General features: G+C 36.2%; 1 protein-coding gene across 1 annotated transcript; it reads left to right on the forward strand.

Moving 5' to 3' along the window:
- The first annotated feature begins 7,586 nt into the window (after positions 1-7,586).
- LOC131956494 (putative cytochrome P450 12a5, mitochondrial) lies at positions 7,587-18,313 on the forward strand. Its single transcript, XM_059320968.1, has 10 exons — positions 7,587-7,683; positions 8,161-8,365; positions 14,514-14,736; positions 15,044-15,225; positions 15,686-15,884; positions 16,122-16,296; positions 16,935-17,101; positions 17,238-17,319; positions 17,672-17,878; positions 17,969-18,313. The coding sequence occupies exons 2-10, from the start codon at positions 8,179-8,181 to the stop codon at positions 18,083-18,085; spliced, it is 1,539 nt and encodes a 512-aa protein (XP_059176951.1). The 5' UTR covers positions 7,587-7,683; positions 8,161-8,178; the 3' UTR covers positions 18,086-18,313.
- The last annotated feature ends 2,935 nt before the right edge of the window (positions 18,314-21,248 follow it).

Here is a 21,248-nt window from a genome sequence, read left to right on the forward strand (position 1 = left end):
AGGTGGGCCATAAGGTCGAGGTCTTGTATTAATATTAAGTTCTGTGTTTTGTGTGAATTGAGAGGTGTGACGTAAGGTCGAGGTCTTGTATTAATATTAAGTTCTGTGTTTTGTGTGAATTGAGAGGTGGGACGTAAGGTCGAGGTCTTGTATTAATATTAAGTTCTGTGTTTTGTGTGAATTGAGAGGTGGGACGTAAGACCGAGGTCTTGTGTTCAGAAAGCATTGCGTTCTGTGTCTTGTGTGACGTGATGTGCGACCTGGGTCCAGGTAAAAACAAACCAAGCGCAACCGGCTAGGCACCTGTAACCCGGTACGTCATTCCCCCCCCCCCCCACCACCACCACTCCCTTCAAACGTGCTTCTTACACAATATTCGCTAGTTCAATCAATATTGAAAACCAGCCTAAACATAGAACCCCAGGTCTTAAGTGTGGGTTTTTTTTCATACTTGTAGAGACAAGTTTGTTTTTAAAGTTGACTCTGCTGAATCTTTATCGAACTTTACAAGGAAGCAATATTGGCATTACCTGTCAATAGATTTACGGCTGCATTGACTGCGTATGTCAAGGATTTTTTTTTAATACAGGAACACTTTATCTCTGTTTGACCTTAGAAATATTAGCCGTCACACGCCAAACTCTTTAGCATTCCGGATTGCCTTCCAGGTTTGGGAGTTGATCGAACTAGAGTTCACTCAGTTTTACTGGGTACCTGTCTCGAGATGGGGGAATTTAATAGGACCTAGTCACGTCGTCAGTCACGTCGTCAGATGAACTCTAGATCATCTGCATTTTTTCTTCTTCTTTGTTCTTAATTGTGATATTGAGAGAATTTCTGTTAACACATTTAGGTATTACTTGTGTACATGTTGTCCAGGATGTAGTTATGTAACCCGCTGACTCAATTTCAGTCTGCTTTTCCTTATGGGATTATCCTCATAGCCAGAGGCGAAGCGACGGGGGGGGGGGGGGCAGTGGCGTAGCGAGGTCGGGTGTCACCCGGTGCGGCACTTAATGGTGTCACCCCCCCCCCCCCAGAGGCATAGAGACCCTTCCCGGGGACAAACTTTCAAATTTTCGATTTGCACCCCCCCCCCCCTCAAGTTTTCGATTTTGCACCCCCCCCCCCTCAAACTTTCGATTTGCACCCCCCCCCCCCCTCGAGTTTTTCTCTATATATTTTGCTATTTTTGTCTTGGTGTCACTCCCCTAAATGGTGTCACCCGGTGCGGTCCGCACCCCCCGCCCCCCCCCCCCTCGCTACGCCCCTGGGGGGGGGGGGAGGGTACATATGTCCCCGGGCGCCGACACTAAGGGCGCCAAAATCGGTTGAAAAAAAAGTATAAGCTCTATTTAGCTGCATTTTTAATTATAAATATAAAATATATGTGGGGGGGGTGTGCCAAATTACAAGTTTGTCCCCGGGTGCCGGGAGGGATTGCTACGCTTCTACCCATAGCCGTCGTCCAGCCAAGAACAAACTACAAGGCAGCAGTTGTTAATTTTGAAGTTTCCTTTCCTGGGTGGGTCGCCGTCCCCTTCTACCGAGCCTCGTCTACCCGCGGTTCAAACTCGATGTCCGTATCTTCCGTCCTAAGTGATTATAAGTATAATGATACTAAAATTCATTGCTCAAGTAAATGACACGCATTTATAGCTAACGGGGAGGGGGGGGGGGGGGAGGGTTATAAGTCAGGTAAAACTCGGGACATAAACTTTGTAGCGTCGGGTTTAAAGTAATGCGCTCTACACTTTAACCAAGTTGAGTAAAGTTTTTTTTTCTTTCTGATCAGATGATACCTGGATCAGATGAAGTAGAGTTTATCTGTCTCTGCAACATCAGCATTTGAAGGGATAGTGTGGTGAGCACTAAGCCCAGCTGCCGTAACTCTTTTTTAACGTGAGTCAGGTAAACTTACTCACTTGAACCAGGATTCAAACTCGAGACTTTCAGGTTAGCATATGCTCTACCATTCGACCGCGCTGTTCCATTGAGTGGCATATAGTATGGCTAATATTTCTAAGCACACTACAGGTGACAACGTTTTATAATCATAAGATATTCTTGGAGTATAGCAGCGGTATGACCTGCATTATATGTATACTAATAAACATATAGTTCGTTTATATCGTCGTCAAGAAATGGCATCACAAAATTTTAGACCATCTTTATTCCCTTTCATTAATTGACGCACACATACTTAAACAGACACACTCACACACAGACACACAGAGCGACATACGTACATACCCACACATGCATACATACATGTAGACACACACCCACGGACAGGCGCACACACACATATTCGTCTCGGTGTATTTTAAACAAGTTGAGGTCTTAGTACTTTAACAGATATGTCCCAGTTCCAACGTGACAAAAACATGTTCCTGGATACAAGTTCAAATTTCGGTGTATATGGAGCATGTTCAAGTCTCAGTGTATTGGGGATATGTTCTAAGGAAAGATTTTTAAGTTTCGATGTATATAAAACATGTCGCAGTCTCAGCATTAGGAGGAACCTTCCTGACATAGTGTATAGGGCACATGTTTTTAAAAAAAACATGTGCCCGTCGCTTTGTATATAAAATATGTTCCAATCTTTGCCAGCAATTTAACTGTGTTCTCTACAGCTCCAGAATTATTCAACCTGTAGGTTAACAAACCGAATTGAAATCATATACCCAACCGCTTGATTCAAAATTATATAAAAAAAATTCGTATGTGCTTTTTTCTTTCCGCGAACGTCAACATAGATCCAAAATAACAACCTTTCATATGAATAGAAAGACGGTCTATGTTTAGGGTCGATATATACCGTGACAACACAGGTATGAATAGGAAAAGAACTAGATATGTTAAGGAATGTCGCAATAGCCGGATTGTTGTTTTTTTCCCAGTCTGCTACAGTGGCGTAACCTTAGATATGGCCAGTCAATTTAGCCGTTTAGGCTAGGTGTTGCTTCGGCCCTATTTAGACATGTCTAAATTTGAAACGTCATCTTAAGTTACTAATTACGTTTTAAAAATAGAAGTGCATAAAGCTACGCCCAAAACAGCAGCGCGTACAGGTAATTTTAAAACTAACTTACACATAGCCTGTCATTCCTTGATAACTAAATTCGATTCTTGGTCTACATGAAATATTTGAAAAAAAAATCCGTCAGGTAGAAATGATATATTTTAAGAAATCGGAAAAGTAAAGTACCACTTCCAGTCATCGGTAAGCACTTAAAGTTTTAACAAATCAAGACAATAAGATCTTATACATATTTTAAAAAATTTGTTCATTTAACTGGAACGGTAGTTTTGTTATATGTATTTTAGTGAACGGAAATGGAGTAAAGTGTTACTTCCAAATATTAAACGTCATACAAAATTTGAGAGTAGTCCAAGTATAAGAGCTTTGAGCTTATACTAATATGTGAACTTTCGTTTACCTAAATGAAACAGTAGTCAAGAAAATAGATCAACGATTATAAAAAATCCTACAAAAGGTGAAAGAAACCTTAGCATACAATCTAATACTTATACTTTTGAAATGTTGTCTATCTAGCTTTAATGATACTCAAGTTATCTGCTATGAAGAGACCAAAATTTGAGTACGTATTACTTCCGGTTACCGGAAATCGCTCAAACGTTTAAAGAAAACTACACATTTTATATAATACCCGTATATGAAATGTGTTGAACGTAACTGAAACAGTACTCACGGTATTGTGTATACAGACAGACACACACACACACACACACACACACACACACACAGACGGACACAATAGCAAAACTAAGTTTTTACTGTTATAAAGATTATAAAACGTTGAAATTTGTCGAAATCTCCAATTTGATTTTCGCACAATGACAATGCATCCTTTATATTCCTTATGTGGTACAGTGGGAAGGTTAAAATGATAAAAACTATTACAAATGTATTTTATTTTTCTGCACGATTACAATACTTTACTTGGTATGTGAGAAAATTAAATGAAAACCGGACCCATTTTGGTATAAGATTTATTTAGCGAAACACTGAACTAAAATGTATTCATAAAAAAAAATATTAAATAAAACTGAATAAATACATTGAAAATACCTTTCAGTAAACAAATAAATTTCCTTTCATGGTAAACTTAGCCATATTTTAATTAGTTTTGTATTGAATATGATATTTCCAGGTCAATATTTTTTAAAGAATCACATCAGCTACAGCTAATATTATAATAATAAAAATATTACTTTACTTCATTTCTCCTATAGTATTTTACGCTAGCATTTCGAAGAGCATGATATTTTTACAAGCTTTTATTTAACTAACTTCCTCTGTCTGTCGTCAGTCTGTCTAGATCGAAACGCCGGAGTGAAAATTCGGACACTTCTACTTGACCGATACGGTTCACACTTGGCACGTGGGTCAAGACATGAAGACAATGCATCGTGACATTAAACTTGACTTAATTTGATGCCTAATTAAATTTTTATGAATTAATTAAAATTTGGACCGAATTAATAGGCATGTCTATCGAACCGCACCCTACGCGTCATCACGTTCAATAGCGCGTCACCACGTTTCAATCGGCGCGCAATGGTCTTTAGTCATGGAACTTTATCTATCTATCTATCTGTCTGTCTGTCTGTCTGTCTGTCTGTCTGTCTGTCTGTCTGTCTGTCTGTCTGTCTGTCTGTCTGTCTGTCTGTCTGTCTGTCTGTCTGTCTGTCTGTCTGTCTGTCTGTCTGTCTGTCTGTCTGTCTGTCTGTCTGTCTGTCTGTCTGTCTGTCTGTCTGTCTGTCTGTCTGTCTGTCTGTCTGTCTGTCTGTCTGTCTGTCTGTCTGTCTGTCTGTCTGTCTGTCTGTCTGTCTGTCTGTCTGTCTGTCTGTCTGTCTGTCTGTCTGTCTGTCTGTCTGTCTGTCTGTCTGTCTGTCTGTCTGTCTGTCTGTCTGTCTGTCTGTCTGTCTGTCTGTCTGTCTGTCTGTCTGTCTGTCTGTCTGTCTGTCTGTCTGTCTGTCTGTCTGTCTGTCTGTCTGTCTGTCTGTCTGTCTGTCTGTCTGTCTGTCTGTCTGTCTGTCTGTCTGTCTGTCTGTCTGTCTGTCTGTCTGTCTGTCTGTCTGTCTGTCTGTCTGTCTGTCTGTCTGTCTGTCTGTCTGTCTGTCTGTCTGTCTGTCTGTCTGTCTGTCTGTCTGTCTGTCTGTCTGTCTGTCTGTCTGTCTGTCTGTCTGTCTGTCTGTCTGTCAATTTTGGTTTGACATCGTTCATCCGATAGCCATGAGACTTTGGGGAGTTAATTATAACACTATAGGGAAGGGTTCTGTAAAAAAAAAAAAATTTAATTGCGCAAGGGCGGCGCAACGGGAGGGTGCGATTTTTCTATATATACGGTATGTAAAAATAATATAAGTGAATTGCAGTGACACCATTCATCCGATAGGCATGAAACTTTGGGGATTTCATTACAAAACTCTAGGAAAGGGTTCTGTAAAAAAAATCGGTATATAAAAATAAAAGTCGATTTTGGTGTGCCACCGTTATCCGATAGCCATAAGACTTTGGGGGAGTTGATTGGGACACTCTGGGGAAGGGTTCTGTAAAAAAATCATTTTAATTTCGCAAGGGCGGCGCCACGTGAGGGTGCGTTTTTTCTCTATATACGGTATATAAAAATAATAAAAGTGAATTGCCGTGACACCGTTCACACGATCGCCACGAAATTTGGGAAAATGTTTAGAATATTCCTGGGGAGGTTTCTGTGCTGAAAACATTTTCAAATTCTCAGGGGTGGCGCCCTGGCAAGGCGCGTTTGTTTTCTCTCTCTATATGTTATATAAAAATAAAAGTTGATTGCGGTCTCACGACGTTCATTAGATTGATTAAACCACTCCGGGAAGGGTTCTGTAAAAAAATCATTTTTAATTTTGCAAGGGCGGCGCCACAGGAAGGTGCGATTTTCTCTATATACGGTATATAAAAATAAAAGTCGATTTTGGTTTGACACAATTTATCTGATCGCCATCAAACGTTGGGGAGTTCATTAGAACAATTCAGGGAAGGGTTCTGTAAAAAAAATCCTTTTTTTTAATTTCTCAAGGGCGGCGCCAAGGGAGGGTGCGATTTTTCTCTGTATATGGTTCATAAAAATATAAGTCTATTTCGGTCTCACACCGTTCATCCGTGTACCATGAAACTTTGGGGAGATGATTAGATCACTCAATGGTAGGGTTCTGCAAAAAAAAAATTAATATTGCAAGATCGGCGCCCCCGGGGAGAGCGATGTTTTTCTCTATACACGGTATATAAAAAATAAAACACGGATGCGGTTCATCCGAGTGCCATGAAACTTTAAGGAGTAGATGAGAATACTCACTTGGCACTTGGCATCCGTTAATCGAGCGTCCTGCATTGCGAGTAAGGGGTACTACTATGTTCAGCGGTAAAGCTACAACAGGCTTCTAAAATTAACTTTGTAACGCGAGGAAATCCTTCTGCACAGTTTCGTCACCTTGCGGAAGATGAAAAAATAACTTTTTGAATATGAGGAGCCTATTGTAGAGTTTCGTCACTTTGCGAATGATGCAATAAGCATCTATTATTAGACGATCCAGTCAGAAATTGAGATCGAGCATCTAATAATAGACCATTAGTAACGCTAGCTTATTGCATCAGTCACTGATGTTTAAAACACGTCAAATAATTTGCTTACGTGTTAAAGAAAAAAAAATCCTGTTCATTGGTGTCACTTCAGCGAATGACGAAATCTTCATCATTGTTTACATGATGCTATTTGGTACTCTGGGTTATCCTATGAGCACGATGGCCCCCTATACGGTAGTGTAATCGGGGGGGGGGCTCCTGAGAGCGCCCCTCTACGTCCCTGACACATGGGTGGTCACCGAAGTGTGTTCTACCTCATTATATCGGTGAGTGATTAATGTACAAATAAGGTTTTCACGCGGTAGTGTAGGTAAACCCGTGTCCCGACATTTATGATCCAAGCGCAGGCATTGTTTACATTTAAATAACTCACTTTTAGAAAACAAGGTCATGGGTCTAAGAATATAGGATTGGTAACGCATGGATAAATCACTTCTGATATATTTCGTCGACTGTCTTCTATTCCCGCGGCAACGCGCGGGGACGGGTACGCTAGTGTTATATAAAACCGACACAGCAAAGTCCAAATGACTCTGTTGCAAAGTTGTTTTGATTTAAAGCTATTAGATATTTCACAGGTTAAACGGAAATATTTGAAGGATGGGACATACTTATTTAATCATAATTTGAACAGAATAGAAACTAATCTCAATCTAGCCCTAGTAGTAAAGAATAGCATAACTTCATAAACATATTCCTTAATTCATATACCCTAAGGCTAACGTAAAACTATATCTTGCTCGTACTTTAAGAAAAGTCGAATTTGTCAGCAATAAAGAATATGTTTCTGTGCTCTCGGTAAACGTGGTCATCAAAAAACGACTTTTTCTTTACAGCAAGGTTAGGAAAACGAATAAGAAAATAAAATGAGCCCACATTTCAGACACGCCGCTGCAAGTTCTAAATTTAGTCGAATGTTTAGCTCCGTGTTTGATGGGGTCAACCCATACTTGTTACTGGTGCTAGCAGTGTACGGCTGTAATCTGGATCAGCGTTAGATAGACTCGCTGTAGGATCAAATGCTTCATATCTATCAGGTAAGAATTGTTTTTAGCTGTTTGTTTTTGTAAGTAGACGTTAGTTAATTAAACCATAATATATCGGTGTGCAGACATTTTTAAAAGAATGTTTTAATGAAACTTTAAATGAGTGATCGAATGAAAATAAAAGATAAACATAGAACATGCTGGTATTATAGGTTTTATAAACAGTAGAGTATAGCAAAGTAGGTTTTTCACACCAGATGGTCCAAATCGTAGGTGAAGTAGAGTTTATCTGAACTTCATATGTAAAGTTATAGTATTATTAGTACTTTGCCAAGCCATCCTTTATTTTCCAGTTAGCTATGTGGAGTGAGGACCCATTAATTAAATTGAGATTTTCGGCTAGTGATAAAGTGCTCTACCACTAGACCACGGTGTCTCGCAGTCGAGCTGTTAGTAGGAATAAACTTTGTTTAATATATGATTTCAATACGGGTATAATAAGTTTTTATTTTCAATATTTTATTTCAGCAAACATAATCTAAAGCAATGATGAGGAAATATGCAATCGCTTCAAGGGTTATTCCAAACTTAATCAAAAGTCAACCAATCAGATGGACATCAGTCGCCAGTAGAGCGAACAAAGATGAGGTGAAACCTTTTGAAGAGATCCCAGGTCCTAAAGGAATTTACAATGTGCCCTTCATTGGACCTATTCTACATTTCAAGCCTTTCGGTAAACACGGTTCCCAGAAAGAACCGCAACGGAAAAAGCGCAACGGAAAAAAGCGCAAAGAGAAAAAAAGCGCACACAGAAAAAAGCGCAAAGAGAAAAAAGCGCAAACAGAAAAAAGCGCAAAGAGAAAAAAGCGCAAACAGAAAAAAGCGCAAACAGAAAAAAGCGCAAACAGAAAAAAGCGCAAACGGAAAAACAGCGCAAAGAGAAAAAAGCGCAAACGGAAAAAAGCGCAAAGAAAAAAGCGCACACGGAAAAAAGCGCACACGGAAAAAAGCGCAACGGAAAAAAAGCGCAAACGGAAAAAAGCGCAAACAGAAAAAAGCGCAAACGGAAAAAAGCGCAAACAGAAAAAAGCGTACACAGAAAAAAGCGCAAAGAGAATAAAGCGCAAACGGAAAAAGCGCAAACAGAAAAAAAGCGCAAACGGAAAAAAGCGCAAACAGAAAAAAGCGCACACAGAAAAAAGCGGAAACGGAAAAAAGCGCAAACGGAAAAAAAGCGCAAACAGAAAAATTCGCAACCAGAAAAAACAACGAAAAATGTGCAAAAGAGAAATTTAGCACAAAGACCATATGGACTAGATGACACATTTATACATGACTGTTACGGCTGCTGTGAGAGTGTCGTGTTTGATCACGTGATCTACTACCATTTAAAGCGTACTACTACCATGTTCATTCCCATCACCACGATACAGGCGATAATCACTTTACACAATGCCTATTATTTTCTTGGTCAATAATTATTCAACTACTATTCTCGTATAAATAAACATAAAACTATCCTTGATATCGACATTGCACGAACTACCTAGCTTGCATACCATAACAACCCGTTCCTATGGCAAAACTTCACTCTCTTTCATCAGTGTCATCAAACATGCATTCGTCATATTTCTCGCAACAACATTCATTCGCACCAAAATACCTGATAAAACACACATCATAACAATGATGTATTTACTATTATTTCATAATGACGCACCTACATACCAACCTACCCCACTCCCTCCCAACCTACCTACCAGCCTACCTCACTCCCTCCCAACCTACCTACCTACCTACCTATCTACCTACATACATACCTATCTATCTATCTACCTACCTACCTACCTATCTACCTACCTACCTACCTACCTACCTACCTACCTACCTACCTACCTGCCTACCTACCTACCTACCTGCCTGCCTGCCTACCTGCCTACCTGCCTACATGCCTACCTGCCTACCTGCCTACATGCAAACCTGCCTACCTACCTACCTGCCATGCAAACCTGCCTACCTACCTGCCTGCCTACCTACCTGCCTACATACCTACCTAATTACCTCATATATATATAATTTTATATGTATATATATATATATATATATATATATATATATATATATATATATATATATATATATATATATATATATATATATATATATATATATAGTTTTGATGTATGTTTAAACAAGGATTGGTGTGAGCGAATATTAGTGCGAAAGTTAATGACGCATTGAATAGTTCATTGAATAGTTGCGGTTCGCAAGAATGTGACGTTTTAGTGTAGGTTCGTTGTTGTCGGGGAAAGAAGTTAAAAAGTACCCTTGTTCTTGTTGTGTTAGAGTGATGTCGTAATGTAGTCCAGTCTTAGTATTGTTCTTTCAAGTCGTCCTTTGTAATGCAATAAATAGTCATCCTGTCGAATCATTTGTATACCTTGATGTCGTCGTGCTTTGGGATGAACTACTGAATGGCTAGACAGAATATAATGGTAGTGTTGACCCTCTCATGTAGAGCCCTACATTACATAGTTCAGGGGTCGGCAACCTGCGGCTCGCGAGCCGCATGCGGCTCTCTTGATATCAAGATGCGGCTCTCAAGCTCCTTGCACAAATACTAATAATCTTAATCAAAAAATAAAATATTTGAAATAAAAAAATGTTAGTGGCTCTTTAAAACCAGGGAAATTATGAAAATTGTAACTTTTGGCTCTTCCGCTTCAAAAGGTTGCCGACTCCTGACATAGTTAATCAGTTTAACAATGTAGATGCCATTGGAGTAGGTGTAAGTCAAAGCCTGATGTTATTATAATTCTTCATCTCTCTTTGTTTCTTTATAAAAAGGTTATGGAAGGTTTTTTAAGGTATTTTACTGAAATGTTTACCGAATGCATGCAAAATGATATAAACAGCCATAGCTCTTCTGTTATATAGGCTAAATGCAGTGTTTCTTCCAGACTTCCCCCCCCCCCCCTCAAACTTTCGATTTGCACCCCCTAGCCCCCCCCCCCCCTCCTGCCTACGCCACTGCAAATAAGTATTCGCATAGCTTTAGAGTAGCGTCCCTTTGGTTTACATGTTGTCATTACCCTTCAAACAAAAGTCTGTTTTAGTTATATTGAGATTTAAGAATGTAAATAAATAGTACACACAATTCTGTAGAATAGGAACGATTGGGAGGGAAGTGACATTTAGCGTAAGAAATTTAGAGGATAGGTAGGCTATAATAAATGGTGGGGTTAGGAAAGTTAAGGGGTCCATTCTCTAATAGGCAGTCTATGTCTCTTTCGTACTTTCGTGTTGGTTTATTGTCGAACCTGTCCTCACCTCACATCACAACAGTTGGCTGACGCTTTCCGTGTAATGTTAAAATAAATAACATGTAATTGAGTTAGTTCGAAGTGAGTTTTCATACAAGCCCAACGCACTAATTAAGGTTGTCGCAAAATGTAACATATTTGTAACATATGTCAATGATGTCAATGAATTTTCATTAAAAAAAAAAGATGTCTAGTACAGTTTACGAAACTTACGAACTTCGCCGATACTTTTTTGGTGGGTAGGTGGGTAAGTGGGTAGGCGAGTAGGTGGGTAGGTGGGTAGGTGGGTAAGTGGGTAGGTAGGTAGGTAGGTAGGTAGGTAGGTGGGTAGGTGGGTAGATAGGTAAATGTGTAGGTGGGTAGTAGGTAGGTAGGTAGGTGCGTCATGATGTGAAAAAAATATTAAATACATAAATGTTATTTTGGTGCGAATGAATGTTGTTACAAGAGATATGACGAATGCATATTTGATGACGCGGATGAAAGAGAGTGAAGTTTTGCCCTATGTTATTTACGATCAAAACCAAATATATTTTTTAAATTGATACCACATGTTTTTACGTTTGTTCAGGTTGTTATGGTATGCAAGCTAGGTAGTTCGGACTAGGGAGAATTTGAAAGATACTTCGTGTAATGTCGATAGTTTTATGTTTATTTATACGAGAATAGTAGTTGAATAATTATTGACCAAGAAAATAATAGGTACTGTGTAAAGCGATTATCGCCTGTATCATGGTGATAGAAATGCACATGGTAGTGGTACGCTTTAAATGGTAGTAGATCACGTGATCAAACACGACACTCTCACAACAGCCCTAACATTCATGTATAAATGTGCCATCTAGTCCATATAGGTCTTTGTGCTAAATTTCTCTTTTGCACATTTTTAGTTGTGTTTTTTCTGGTTGCGCATTTTTGTGTTTGCGCTTTTTTCTGTTTGCGCTTTTTTCCGTTTGCGCTTTTTTCTGTGTGCGCTTTTTTCTGTTTGCGCTTTTTTCCGTTTGCGCTTTTTTCTGTTTGCGCCTTTTGTTGTGTGCGCTTTTTTCTGTTTGCGCTTTTTCCGTTTGCGCTTTTTTCCGTGTGCGCTTTTTCCTCTTTGCGTTTTTTTTCGTTTGCGCTTTTTTCCGTGTGCGCTTTTTTTCTCTTTGCGCTTTTTTCCGTTTGCGCTGTTTTCTCTTTTCGCTTCCCTTCCGTTTGCGTTTTTTTCGTTTGCGCTTTTTTCCGTGTGCGTTTTTTTCTCTTTGCGCTTTTTTTCGTTTGCGCTGTTTTCTCTTTTCGCTTCCCTTCCGTTTGCGCTTTTTTCTGTTTGCGCTTTTTTCTGTTTGCGCTTTTTTCACTTTGCGCTTTTTTCTGTGTGCGCTTTTTTTCTCTTTGCGCTTTTTCCGTTTGCGCTTTTTTTCTTTGCGTTTTTTCCGTTTGCGCTTTTTCTGTTTGCGCTTTTTTCTGTGTGCGCTTTTTTCTCTTTGCGCTTTTTCTGTTTGCGCTTTTTTCTCTTTGCGCTTTTTTCCGTGTGCGCTTTTTTCCGTTGCGCTTTTTGTTTTGCGCTTTTTTCCGTTGCGCTTTTTTTCCGTTGCGGCCTCCGGTAAACACATATACAATTCTTTTTTTCTATATACAATCATTGGCTTCACTATATGTATATATATACATATATATATATATATATATATATATATATATATATATATATATATATATATATATATATATATATATATATATATATATATATATATATATATATATGTGTGTGTGTGTGTGTTGACTGAGCATGAATAACGTATGCGCTTTAGACATTTATTCTAACACATTAGTAATAAAACAGATAGTATTATTCTAACACATTATGCAGACAGTGCTGTTTTAAATGTTTGGAAAATGACAAGAATAAAATAGAACGCAGAAAAAAATCAAGCGAGTATCCAAACTATAAGTGTAAGTGGGATTTTAAGATAGAACTAGTATTGAGCATTTTAAAAAGTTACGTAAAATCTAATTTGGGACTGCGTTGGCCATCAGTTGATTGATGACGTGATTGCTAATATGTAGGTCACAGGTTATGGTCTTGGGGTCAACAATTTAATTTTGTTGTTTCGCATCGTTGATTGTTGGATGTCATTTTGCGAATGTCAGGCTTTTTAAGGGCAGGTTAACCCCCCCCCCCCCCCCCCCCCCCCAAAAAAAATACATATTTAAGTCAGAAATGTTGATTTTTGAAAATCTATTGTTTATGAAACTACATTCAATTCTGAACATTTTTGTATAATCATTTTGCAAAATTTCGTAGTGCTAGTATTTTTTATATTTTTTTTAATTAATGAGAGTAATGACGTAATTAACCTATATTAAGCAACATTTAGCAACATACAATTAAAAACTAACTAAAATAGATGTTCTTATAGCTGAGTAAGAGGCTCCAGATGCAATTTATGTAACTTGGAGGTTTTAAAAATAACTTATTTGGTATAGTTTTCGCCTTTTCTCGCTTTTTTTTAAATTTAGTATATTTTTCACTATTTAGCGTTTTTCTCAAAATGTTACTTTTCAACAAAATTATACTAGTTAAATCACTATAACTCAAAAACTACTTGAGATATTTAGCTGAAATTTTGCACACATGTTTACTAAACACTGCTTGCAAAGTTGAACTAAAATAAATTCTATATCTTTGAAACTTCTCATTTTATAAATAAATAGCTAAGTCTACTCCATACTTTTTGGAAAATTTTTAGGTCTCACAATTAAATAAATTGGCTAAAATCCATTTTTTTAAAATTTGTATTTGTTTTAGTTCAACTTTTTTGTAATTGCGTATATTACACTATGTTAAAGATTTGAGTTATTCTGACAAACAGAAGCTGTGTTATTTTGATTTCAATGAGAGGTAATTTTGAGCTATTTTACCCTAAAAATGACACTTTTTAGAAAATATTTTCATAAAACCATAACTTTTTAGTGATTTTTTTGCATTTTTTTCATATACTATGTTAGTTACAACTTGCTTATCACTCAAACAAGTCCTAACACATAAATTTGGGGGTTTAACCTGCCCTTAATTATGACAGTAGGGGTCGGCGTGGTCGAGTCGGTAAACCTCATGGTTGCTAAACCGAAAAGTCTCGAGTTCGAACCCTCGGGCAGATGAGGCTCGTTAGCTGGAGACAGCCACTCTTCTAGGAGAGACAACTCCAAATTCAAACAACTGCTGCCTTGTAGTTTGTTCTTGGTTGGACAAAGGCTATGGAAGCAAATCCAAAAAGAAAAGCAGGCTGAAATCGAAGTCAATGGCCTTAATGGCGCATAACCAGTTGACACGTAATCCTTAATTGTGATGGAAGCATGGTCGAGTCGGCAAAGCTCATAGTTGATAACTTCGAAAAAAGTCTCGAGTTCAAACCCTCTGGCAGATAAGGCTCGATCCCTCCCAACACAAAAAATTAAGAACGAAGAAGAAGAAGAAGAAGAATGACTGAAAAGATCTAAATGCCCTATGTTATTTACGATCAAAACCAAATATTTTTTTAAAAATTGATACCACATGTTTTTACGTTTGTTCAGGTCAATTTACACCGCGGACAACACACAAACTCATTGACAGTTTACACGACAAGTACGGGCCTGTGGTTCGAGTTCAACTTGGAAGACAGAGTGTCCTGTTGGAGGATTTAAAAGACATTGAGACGGTCTTTAGAAATGAAGGCAAATATCCAAATAGACCAGGATTTGATATTTCTAAAATTTTCCTTGACAGGAATGGATTTAAGCCAGGACTTAGCCAACTGTAATACTATTATTGACATCCTAAGTAGATAAATTGACAATTATTTCTATAACATAAAAATATATCTACCCATTGGGATAGCTAAGTGTAAATATTGAGTAAAGTTTATCTGAATTCCTGAATCAATCGAGATCTTATATGTCCAAGAATAGACTTAGTGAAATTAATTCTGATTTTTTTATATACCAGAGCTTATCTTTGTCTGTGCATTGTTATGTCAATATCAATGCATATTTCGTATTTATGTGTTAGACATGTACTTGGCAGCGACACAAAGCAGCGTTTCTTATTTATTCTCTGCCATCAGCCAAGGAGAAGAGTGGCATGCCCTGAGAACTCCAGTCAACAAAAGACTAATGAAAGCTGACTCGGCCTATCATTACCTGGTCCCACAGAACGCCGTAGCTGATGATTTTGTCAACATTTTGGCCACACAAAAGTTATCACCGGAGGAAATGAAAGATCTTTTCTTTCGATTTGCATCTGAAAGTAGGTATTAGCTTTGACAATAACAGTATACTCCGAAATTATTGAGGATTTTATTTTTAAACTTTTATCTTATGATGATAGTTAGCTAGGATAGTTAATTTAAAATTCAAATGATACAGGGTCCCCACATATTTTTCTTTCTTATGGCAAAGTAAAACAATTATGATTTTTTTTTTAATTTATTTAGACTTTTGTATAAGAAAGTCAAATCAACACTCAGATTTTGTTTTTATTAAGTGGAGACAGAAATAAAAATGTTTTTTAAGAATCTATTTTTATGGTATTTGGCACGCTGACGATATTTTGTATATTTTATTTATACATTGAATTATATTTACATAACGTATTATTAAAAGAAATTTGAACCTCCAAATATTTTGTTAGTTGTACTGCTTACCCATGTTTAAAAATTAAAAGTAATGATTAAATTGTATCATAATCGTTTATGAATTACATTCAGGTATTGCAGTGGTGACATTTAACACCAGACTGGGGTTCCTGGATCACTCGTGCGATATAGAATCATCAGAGTTTCTTGAAGCTACTAAAAGAGTTTTCTCTATAATCTCTGATACTTTGAGTGGTAAAGTATTCTCTTATAAGTTTTACAAGAGCAGGACCTACCTGGATTTGGAGATATCTTATTTAGCCATACACAAGTAAGTGGATGATAATTTCTAAAAGCTCTCAGTAACTTATTTGACTCATGTTAAATGAAGAACAACTTTTTAAAATTTTATATTTAATTTCAAGCCAAGTTTTTTTTGGGGACATGCTTTATAAATCCAAAGCAAAAAGTAATAAACTTGTTAAAATAATATTAAATTTTATAAATAAAAATCATAAAAGATAATTTCCAAAACGTCGTTTTTAACTTGCAATACTATTTTCCCAAGAAATGCAAGGAAACATGCTTTGAAAGCACGTGAACGAATTGAACAGCAGCAGAAAGATGGAACATTAAATACAGAAGAACCAAACTTACTTCTCTCACTTGCATCAGAAAAAGGTCTAGAAAATGAAGACATCAGTAACATACTGAAATCACTCTACATGGGTGGAACTAATTCTGTACGTCTAAAAGATAATTATTAGTATCTATTTTTTCTAGAGATCGAAATGCGAATAACATTTTGGCAGTAAAATAAAAATGATAACACACAAAGACTAACCGCAAACTTACGTACTCGAAAACAATTAACTATCAATTGAAAACTTAATCTAAACTACGAAAAAAAAACTAAATCAATCTACATAAAGTAAGGTTGTTGTAACGATTTTTTCAAAATCATAGAATGATTATAAAAATATATAATAGTTGTTAATTTTTAATTGAACAGTTCCCTTGTGCCATCATGGTACTTAAATCAATATAAAACTCTCAAAACGTTGCTGATCAAACATAAATCAAAACGTAAACTCTTCAAAACATTGCACACAGTAGGCCCAAATGGAACTTGATAAAATGATCACCAAAAAAAACCAAATCCAGTTATATTGGGTGACCAAATGTAAATAGTGGTCGTTATTAATTTGTGGGGTATACTTTTCATGGCCACTGCAATCTACAGCCTGATAATGATATAGTTAAAGACGATATGTATCTGTTAATTCTCTTCACTCGGCAATATAACATGGTATTATTTCACATTGTGTATAGACTGTTTTTTTCTGAAAATATAGATGACGAATTTTAACTGTTAAAACAGACAGCAAAGAACCTGCAAGTTTTCTTCTACAACTTGGCTAAAAATCCTGACAAACAGGACATTCTTAGAAAAGAAATTCTTGAAGCTGTTGGAGAATCCGGATTTGTGGATGCTAAAGCTCTGTCAAAGATGTCCTACCTAAAGCATTGTCTAAAGGAGTCTTTCAGGTAGATCATTGTTGTATTGAACGTCTTCTAGCTCACTGTCAAGTTGCCATGGAAAGTTCTTGTTTATTGTCTATCATCAAAGAAAAACAGGCTAACTTATATGTCGATACTTTTAAAGTTTTCTTTTTTTCCATAGACTGAACAACCCAATGGCCACGGGTACTTTGAGAATTCTGCCGAAAGATATCGTAGCTAGTGGCTATAACATTCCAGCTGGGGTAATTATATTTTCCTTTAATTTAAAAAACATTCTTCTTTATCATAGATAAATAATTCATTCTCGATAGAAAGGATGCGTTATAGCATATTTTTAAAACATTAAAACAAATTTTAAAAATATCAAAATAAAACCCGATCAATACATTAATTTTTAATTTATAAAAAATGTGAGTCTCTCAAAAGACTCAACCATCCCTACCCCATCACTGCCACCCACAATAAAGTTTTCAACTGCTCTGTTTTGTTTTTTGCCACTGATTTACGTCTTACTTCTGTACACTATTATTGAATCAATTTCTCACAGACTAGAATAATTATGTTTTTTATTGTATTAAATTTTTTTTTAAAAAGACGACAGTATTGATGAGCAACCCAAGAGCCGCCAAAAAATGCTTTGAAGACCCAGACAAGTTTATCCCAGAGAGATGGATGAGAGCAGACGATGGTCGTAAACAGGACAACACAAACAGCATGGCGGTTTTACCGTTTGGTCACGGGCCGCGGAATTGTATCGGTAGACGTTTTGCTGTTCAGGAGATTTATCTGGCCACGTCTAAAGTGAGGTTTTATTATCTAATAATAATTAAAATCTTCATTCAAAAAGCGTATAAGAGTTTTGATTATGTTTCTATGTTTATTTGTGTACAGGTTCTCCAGAAGCTAAAGATAGAATTAGAACCCGAATCCTGGAATACAGAATTTATCTACACGACATTCATTGACACGGAGAAACCAATCAGATTTAAGTTTACAAAGATTCAGTAGATACATTTGGAATCATTTTAAAGTGGTATCACCTGAAACTTTGAAATAAAGAAGTTGTTTGAAATAACTTAGGAAAGCAGTATATCTAAAAACGTTTATAATTTTAAATAGTGTTATTAATACATTAAAAAATAACCCGGGAGTGATCTCCCCTAAACTTTCTCGAATATTCTTATATAAAATAACAGGGGATGGGAACTCGGGCTATAGACATGATTTTTAATCCATTTTAAATACTTAAAATTTTAAAAAAATTCATAAAAAAACGTTTTAATTACAAGCTTTTATGTAATGATGCACTAAAAAGTAGAAAATAAATTATAGACTACTATTTAAATTACTATAAAGAAAAGCGTGGGTCACTTTAGTATCTATTGGATACCTTTACTAATGTTAAGGAAGACACCCACGCTTTTCTTTATAGTTATTTAAATAGTAGTCTATAATTTATTTTCTACTTTTTAGTGCATCATTACATAAAAGCTTGTAATTAAAACGTTTTTTATGAATTTTTTTTCAGTACTTTACATGTTTTATTTACAATAGAGTTACATGACTAAAAACCATTGCGCGCCTACTGAACATCACGTTCAGTAGGCGCGCAATGGTTTTTGAACGCAGCCATTACGTGATGGCGCTGCTATTGAAGGTGATGACGCGTGTGGTGTGGTCGGCTAGACATGCCTACTAATTCAGTCCAAATTTTAATTAATTCATAAAAAATTAATTAGGCATCCAATTAAGTCAAATTTAGTTTCAGAATGCATTGTCTTCATGTCTTGACCCACGTGCCAACTGTGAATCGTATCGGTCAAGTAGAAGTTTCCGAATTTTCACTCCTGCGTTTCCATCTAGACAGACTGTCGACAGACTGTCGACAGAGGAAGTGAGTTAAATAAAAGCTTGTAAAAAAAATTCATAAAAAACGTTTTAATAACAAGCTTTTATGTAACAATGAACTAAAAAGTAGAAAATAAATTATAGACTACTATTTAAATAACTATAAAGAAAAGCGTGGGTCACTTTAGTATCTATTGGCTACCTTTACTAATGTTAAGGAAGACACCCACGCTTTTCTTTATAGTTATTTAAATAGTAGTCTATAATTTATTTTCTACTTTTTAGTTCATTGTTACATAAAAGCTTGTTATTAAAACGTTTTTTATGAATTTTTTTTTCAGTACTTTACATGTTTTATTTACAATAGAGTTACATGACTAAAAACCATTGCGCGCCTACTGAACATCACGTTCAGTAGGCGCGCAATGGTTTTTGAACGCATTGAACGTGATGGCGCAGCTATTGAAGGTGATGACGCGTGTGGTGTGGTTGGCTAGACATGCCTACTAATTCAGTCCAAATTTTTATTAATTCATAAAAAATTAATTAGGCATCCAATTAAGTCAAATTTAGTTTCAGATTGCATTGTCTTCATGTCTTGACCCACGTGCCAACTGTGAATCGTATCGGTCAAGTAGAACTGTCCGAATTTTCACTCCTGCGTTTCCGTCTAGACAGACTGACGACTGACGAGGAAGTGAGTTAAATAAAAGCTTGTAAAAACAGAATAAAATCTCGTAGACAAATTAATTGCACACCAAGTGAACGCCAAATAAAAAAGCGCTTAATAGTGCGCAATATTATTAGTACTTTTAAAATTTACATTAGTTTTTTGAGAAATCGGAAGTAGCGTAAAGTACTACTTTCAGTCAACAGAAATTACTCAAAATTTAACAGAATGTAGAGAATTAGATCTTTTACATACATGTGAAATTTCATTTATCTATCTGAAATAGTACTCAAGTTAACGGCTTTTGAAAAATTCAAAGTAGGAAAAGTACCACTTCCGGTTATCGGAAATCGCTCAAAAGTTGATACGGATCTACGATTTTGATAAAATACTTATATATGAAGTTTCATCAACCTAGCTGTGACGGTACTCAAGTTATCGTGTTTACACATGGACAAACAGACAGACAGACACACACACAGACATACGGACAAGATTGCAAAATTATGTTTTTCCGTATCAGTGAGGTGTAAAACGTCGAGATTTGTAAAAATCTCGATTTTTTTTTTGCACGATTACAATACCTTCTCTATACTTCGTATATTCGAGAAAGTGATAATGTTATTTTTAAATCAATTAACCACTGTGTAAATGTTAATAAAAGCATGGGTCGCTGAAGAGTTTGAATATTTAGTGGCACATCTCTCAATATGTCACATATCTGATAAATTTGCTTTTATTTGTAAATGTGTACTCTAATAATCAATATTATGAATATTTAACACAATTTCTACAAATGATGATACAAGATGTAAACACAAGCTGTTTTATAAATGTTTTTTTTCAATTCTTATAAAATTTGTAATATGTGTTGGTCTCTCAGTCATTATGATTTTGAAATATACAAATAAAATATAAACACAAACTATTTTTAAAAATAATTTTTCATTCTCGCTTCTACTGTTTAACTTGAGGCTTGAGGCGAGTCCCTGTTATCTCTATAGAATTATGCGTTAACTCGTTAGTACCCAAGACACATTAGGCGAATGCTTCAGAGACCTTAGCATATGAAGGGATAGTATGATCAGCACTATGCCCAGCATTTGTTTCCCTTATTTAAATTAGGTACCTATCTAAATTGGGCGGACGATCTACTTATTTCAACCAGTATTCGAACTCTAGACCCTCGTGTTTGCAGTTTAGCTCTCTAACGCTATTCTACGCTGTACATACGAATTCTCTATAACAATCTATTTTTCCTTTTACATTTGCACATTGAAGTGTAATTTATTATTACACTAGCAATCATTTAGAAAAGGTAAAATACAACTATTAAATACAAATTTTTTAAAAATGTACCCCCTTTAATAAATCTGATTTTAAACAATTACAAAGCTAAAAACCACCGAAATAATAAAATCATCAATATTTATTTTATATTTTTATTTTATGAATGTTTTGTTTTTGCTAAATTGCTTTTCAGAAGCCAAAGAGTCTTAATAATAAATTTTGATGACATATTTATTCATGAGAAATTGAAGAGATTAGGCAGTGGCTGTAAACGTAACAACACAATCACCGTGGCGATTATACAATTTGGTCAAAAGCCACATAACTGTGCCAGTTATATTTTTCTCATTTGACTACTACTAA

The sequence above is a fragment of the Physella acuta genome, unplaced genomic scaffold (assembly GCF_028476545.2).
Source record: "Physella acuta isolate Inbredline_101_S28 unplaced genomic scaffold, ASM2847654v3 ptg001156l, whole genome shotgun sequence".
NCBI classification, from domain to species: Eukaryota; Metazoa; Mollusca; class Gastropoda; family Physidae; genus Physella; species Physella acuta.

What these genes read in the sequence shown, in the direction of transcription:
- LOC131956494 (XM_059320968.1), top strand. Translation starts at nt 8,179, where the DNA reads ATGATGAGGAAATATGCAATCGCTTCAAGGGTTATTCCAAACTTAATC. An exon ending in TCTTATTTAGCCATACACAA is followed by an intron (nt 15,885 to 16,121) that starts GTAAGTGGATGA and finishes TATTTTCCCAAG; the next exon opens with AAATGCAAGGAAACATGCTT. An exon ending in TTTATCTGGCCACGTCTAAA is followed by an intron (nt 17,879 to 17,968) that starts GTGAGGTTTTAT and finishes ATTTGTGTACAG; the next exon opens with GTTCTCCAGAAGCTAAAGAT.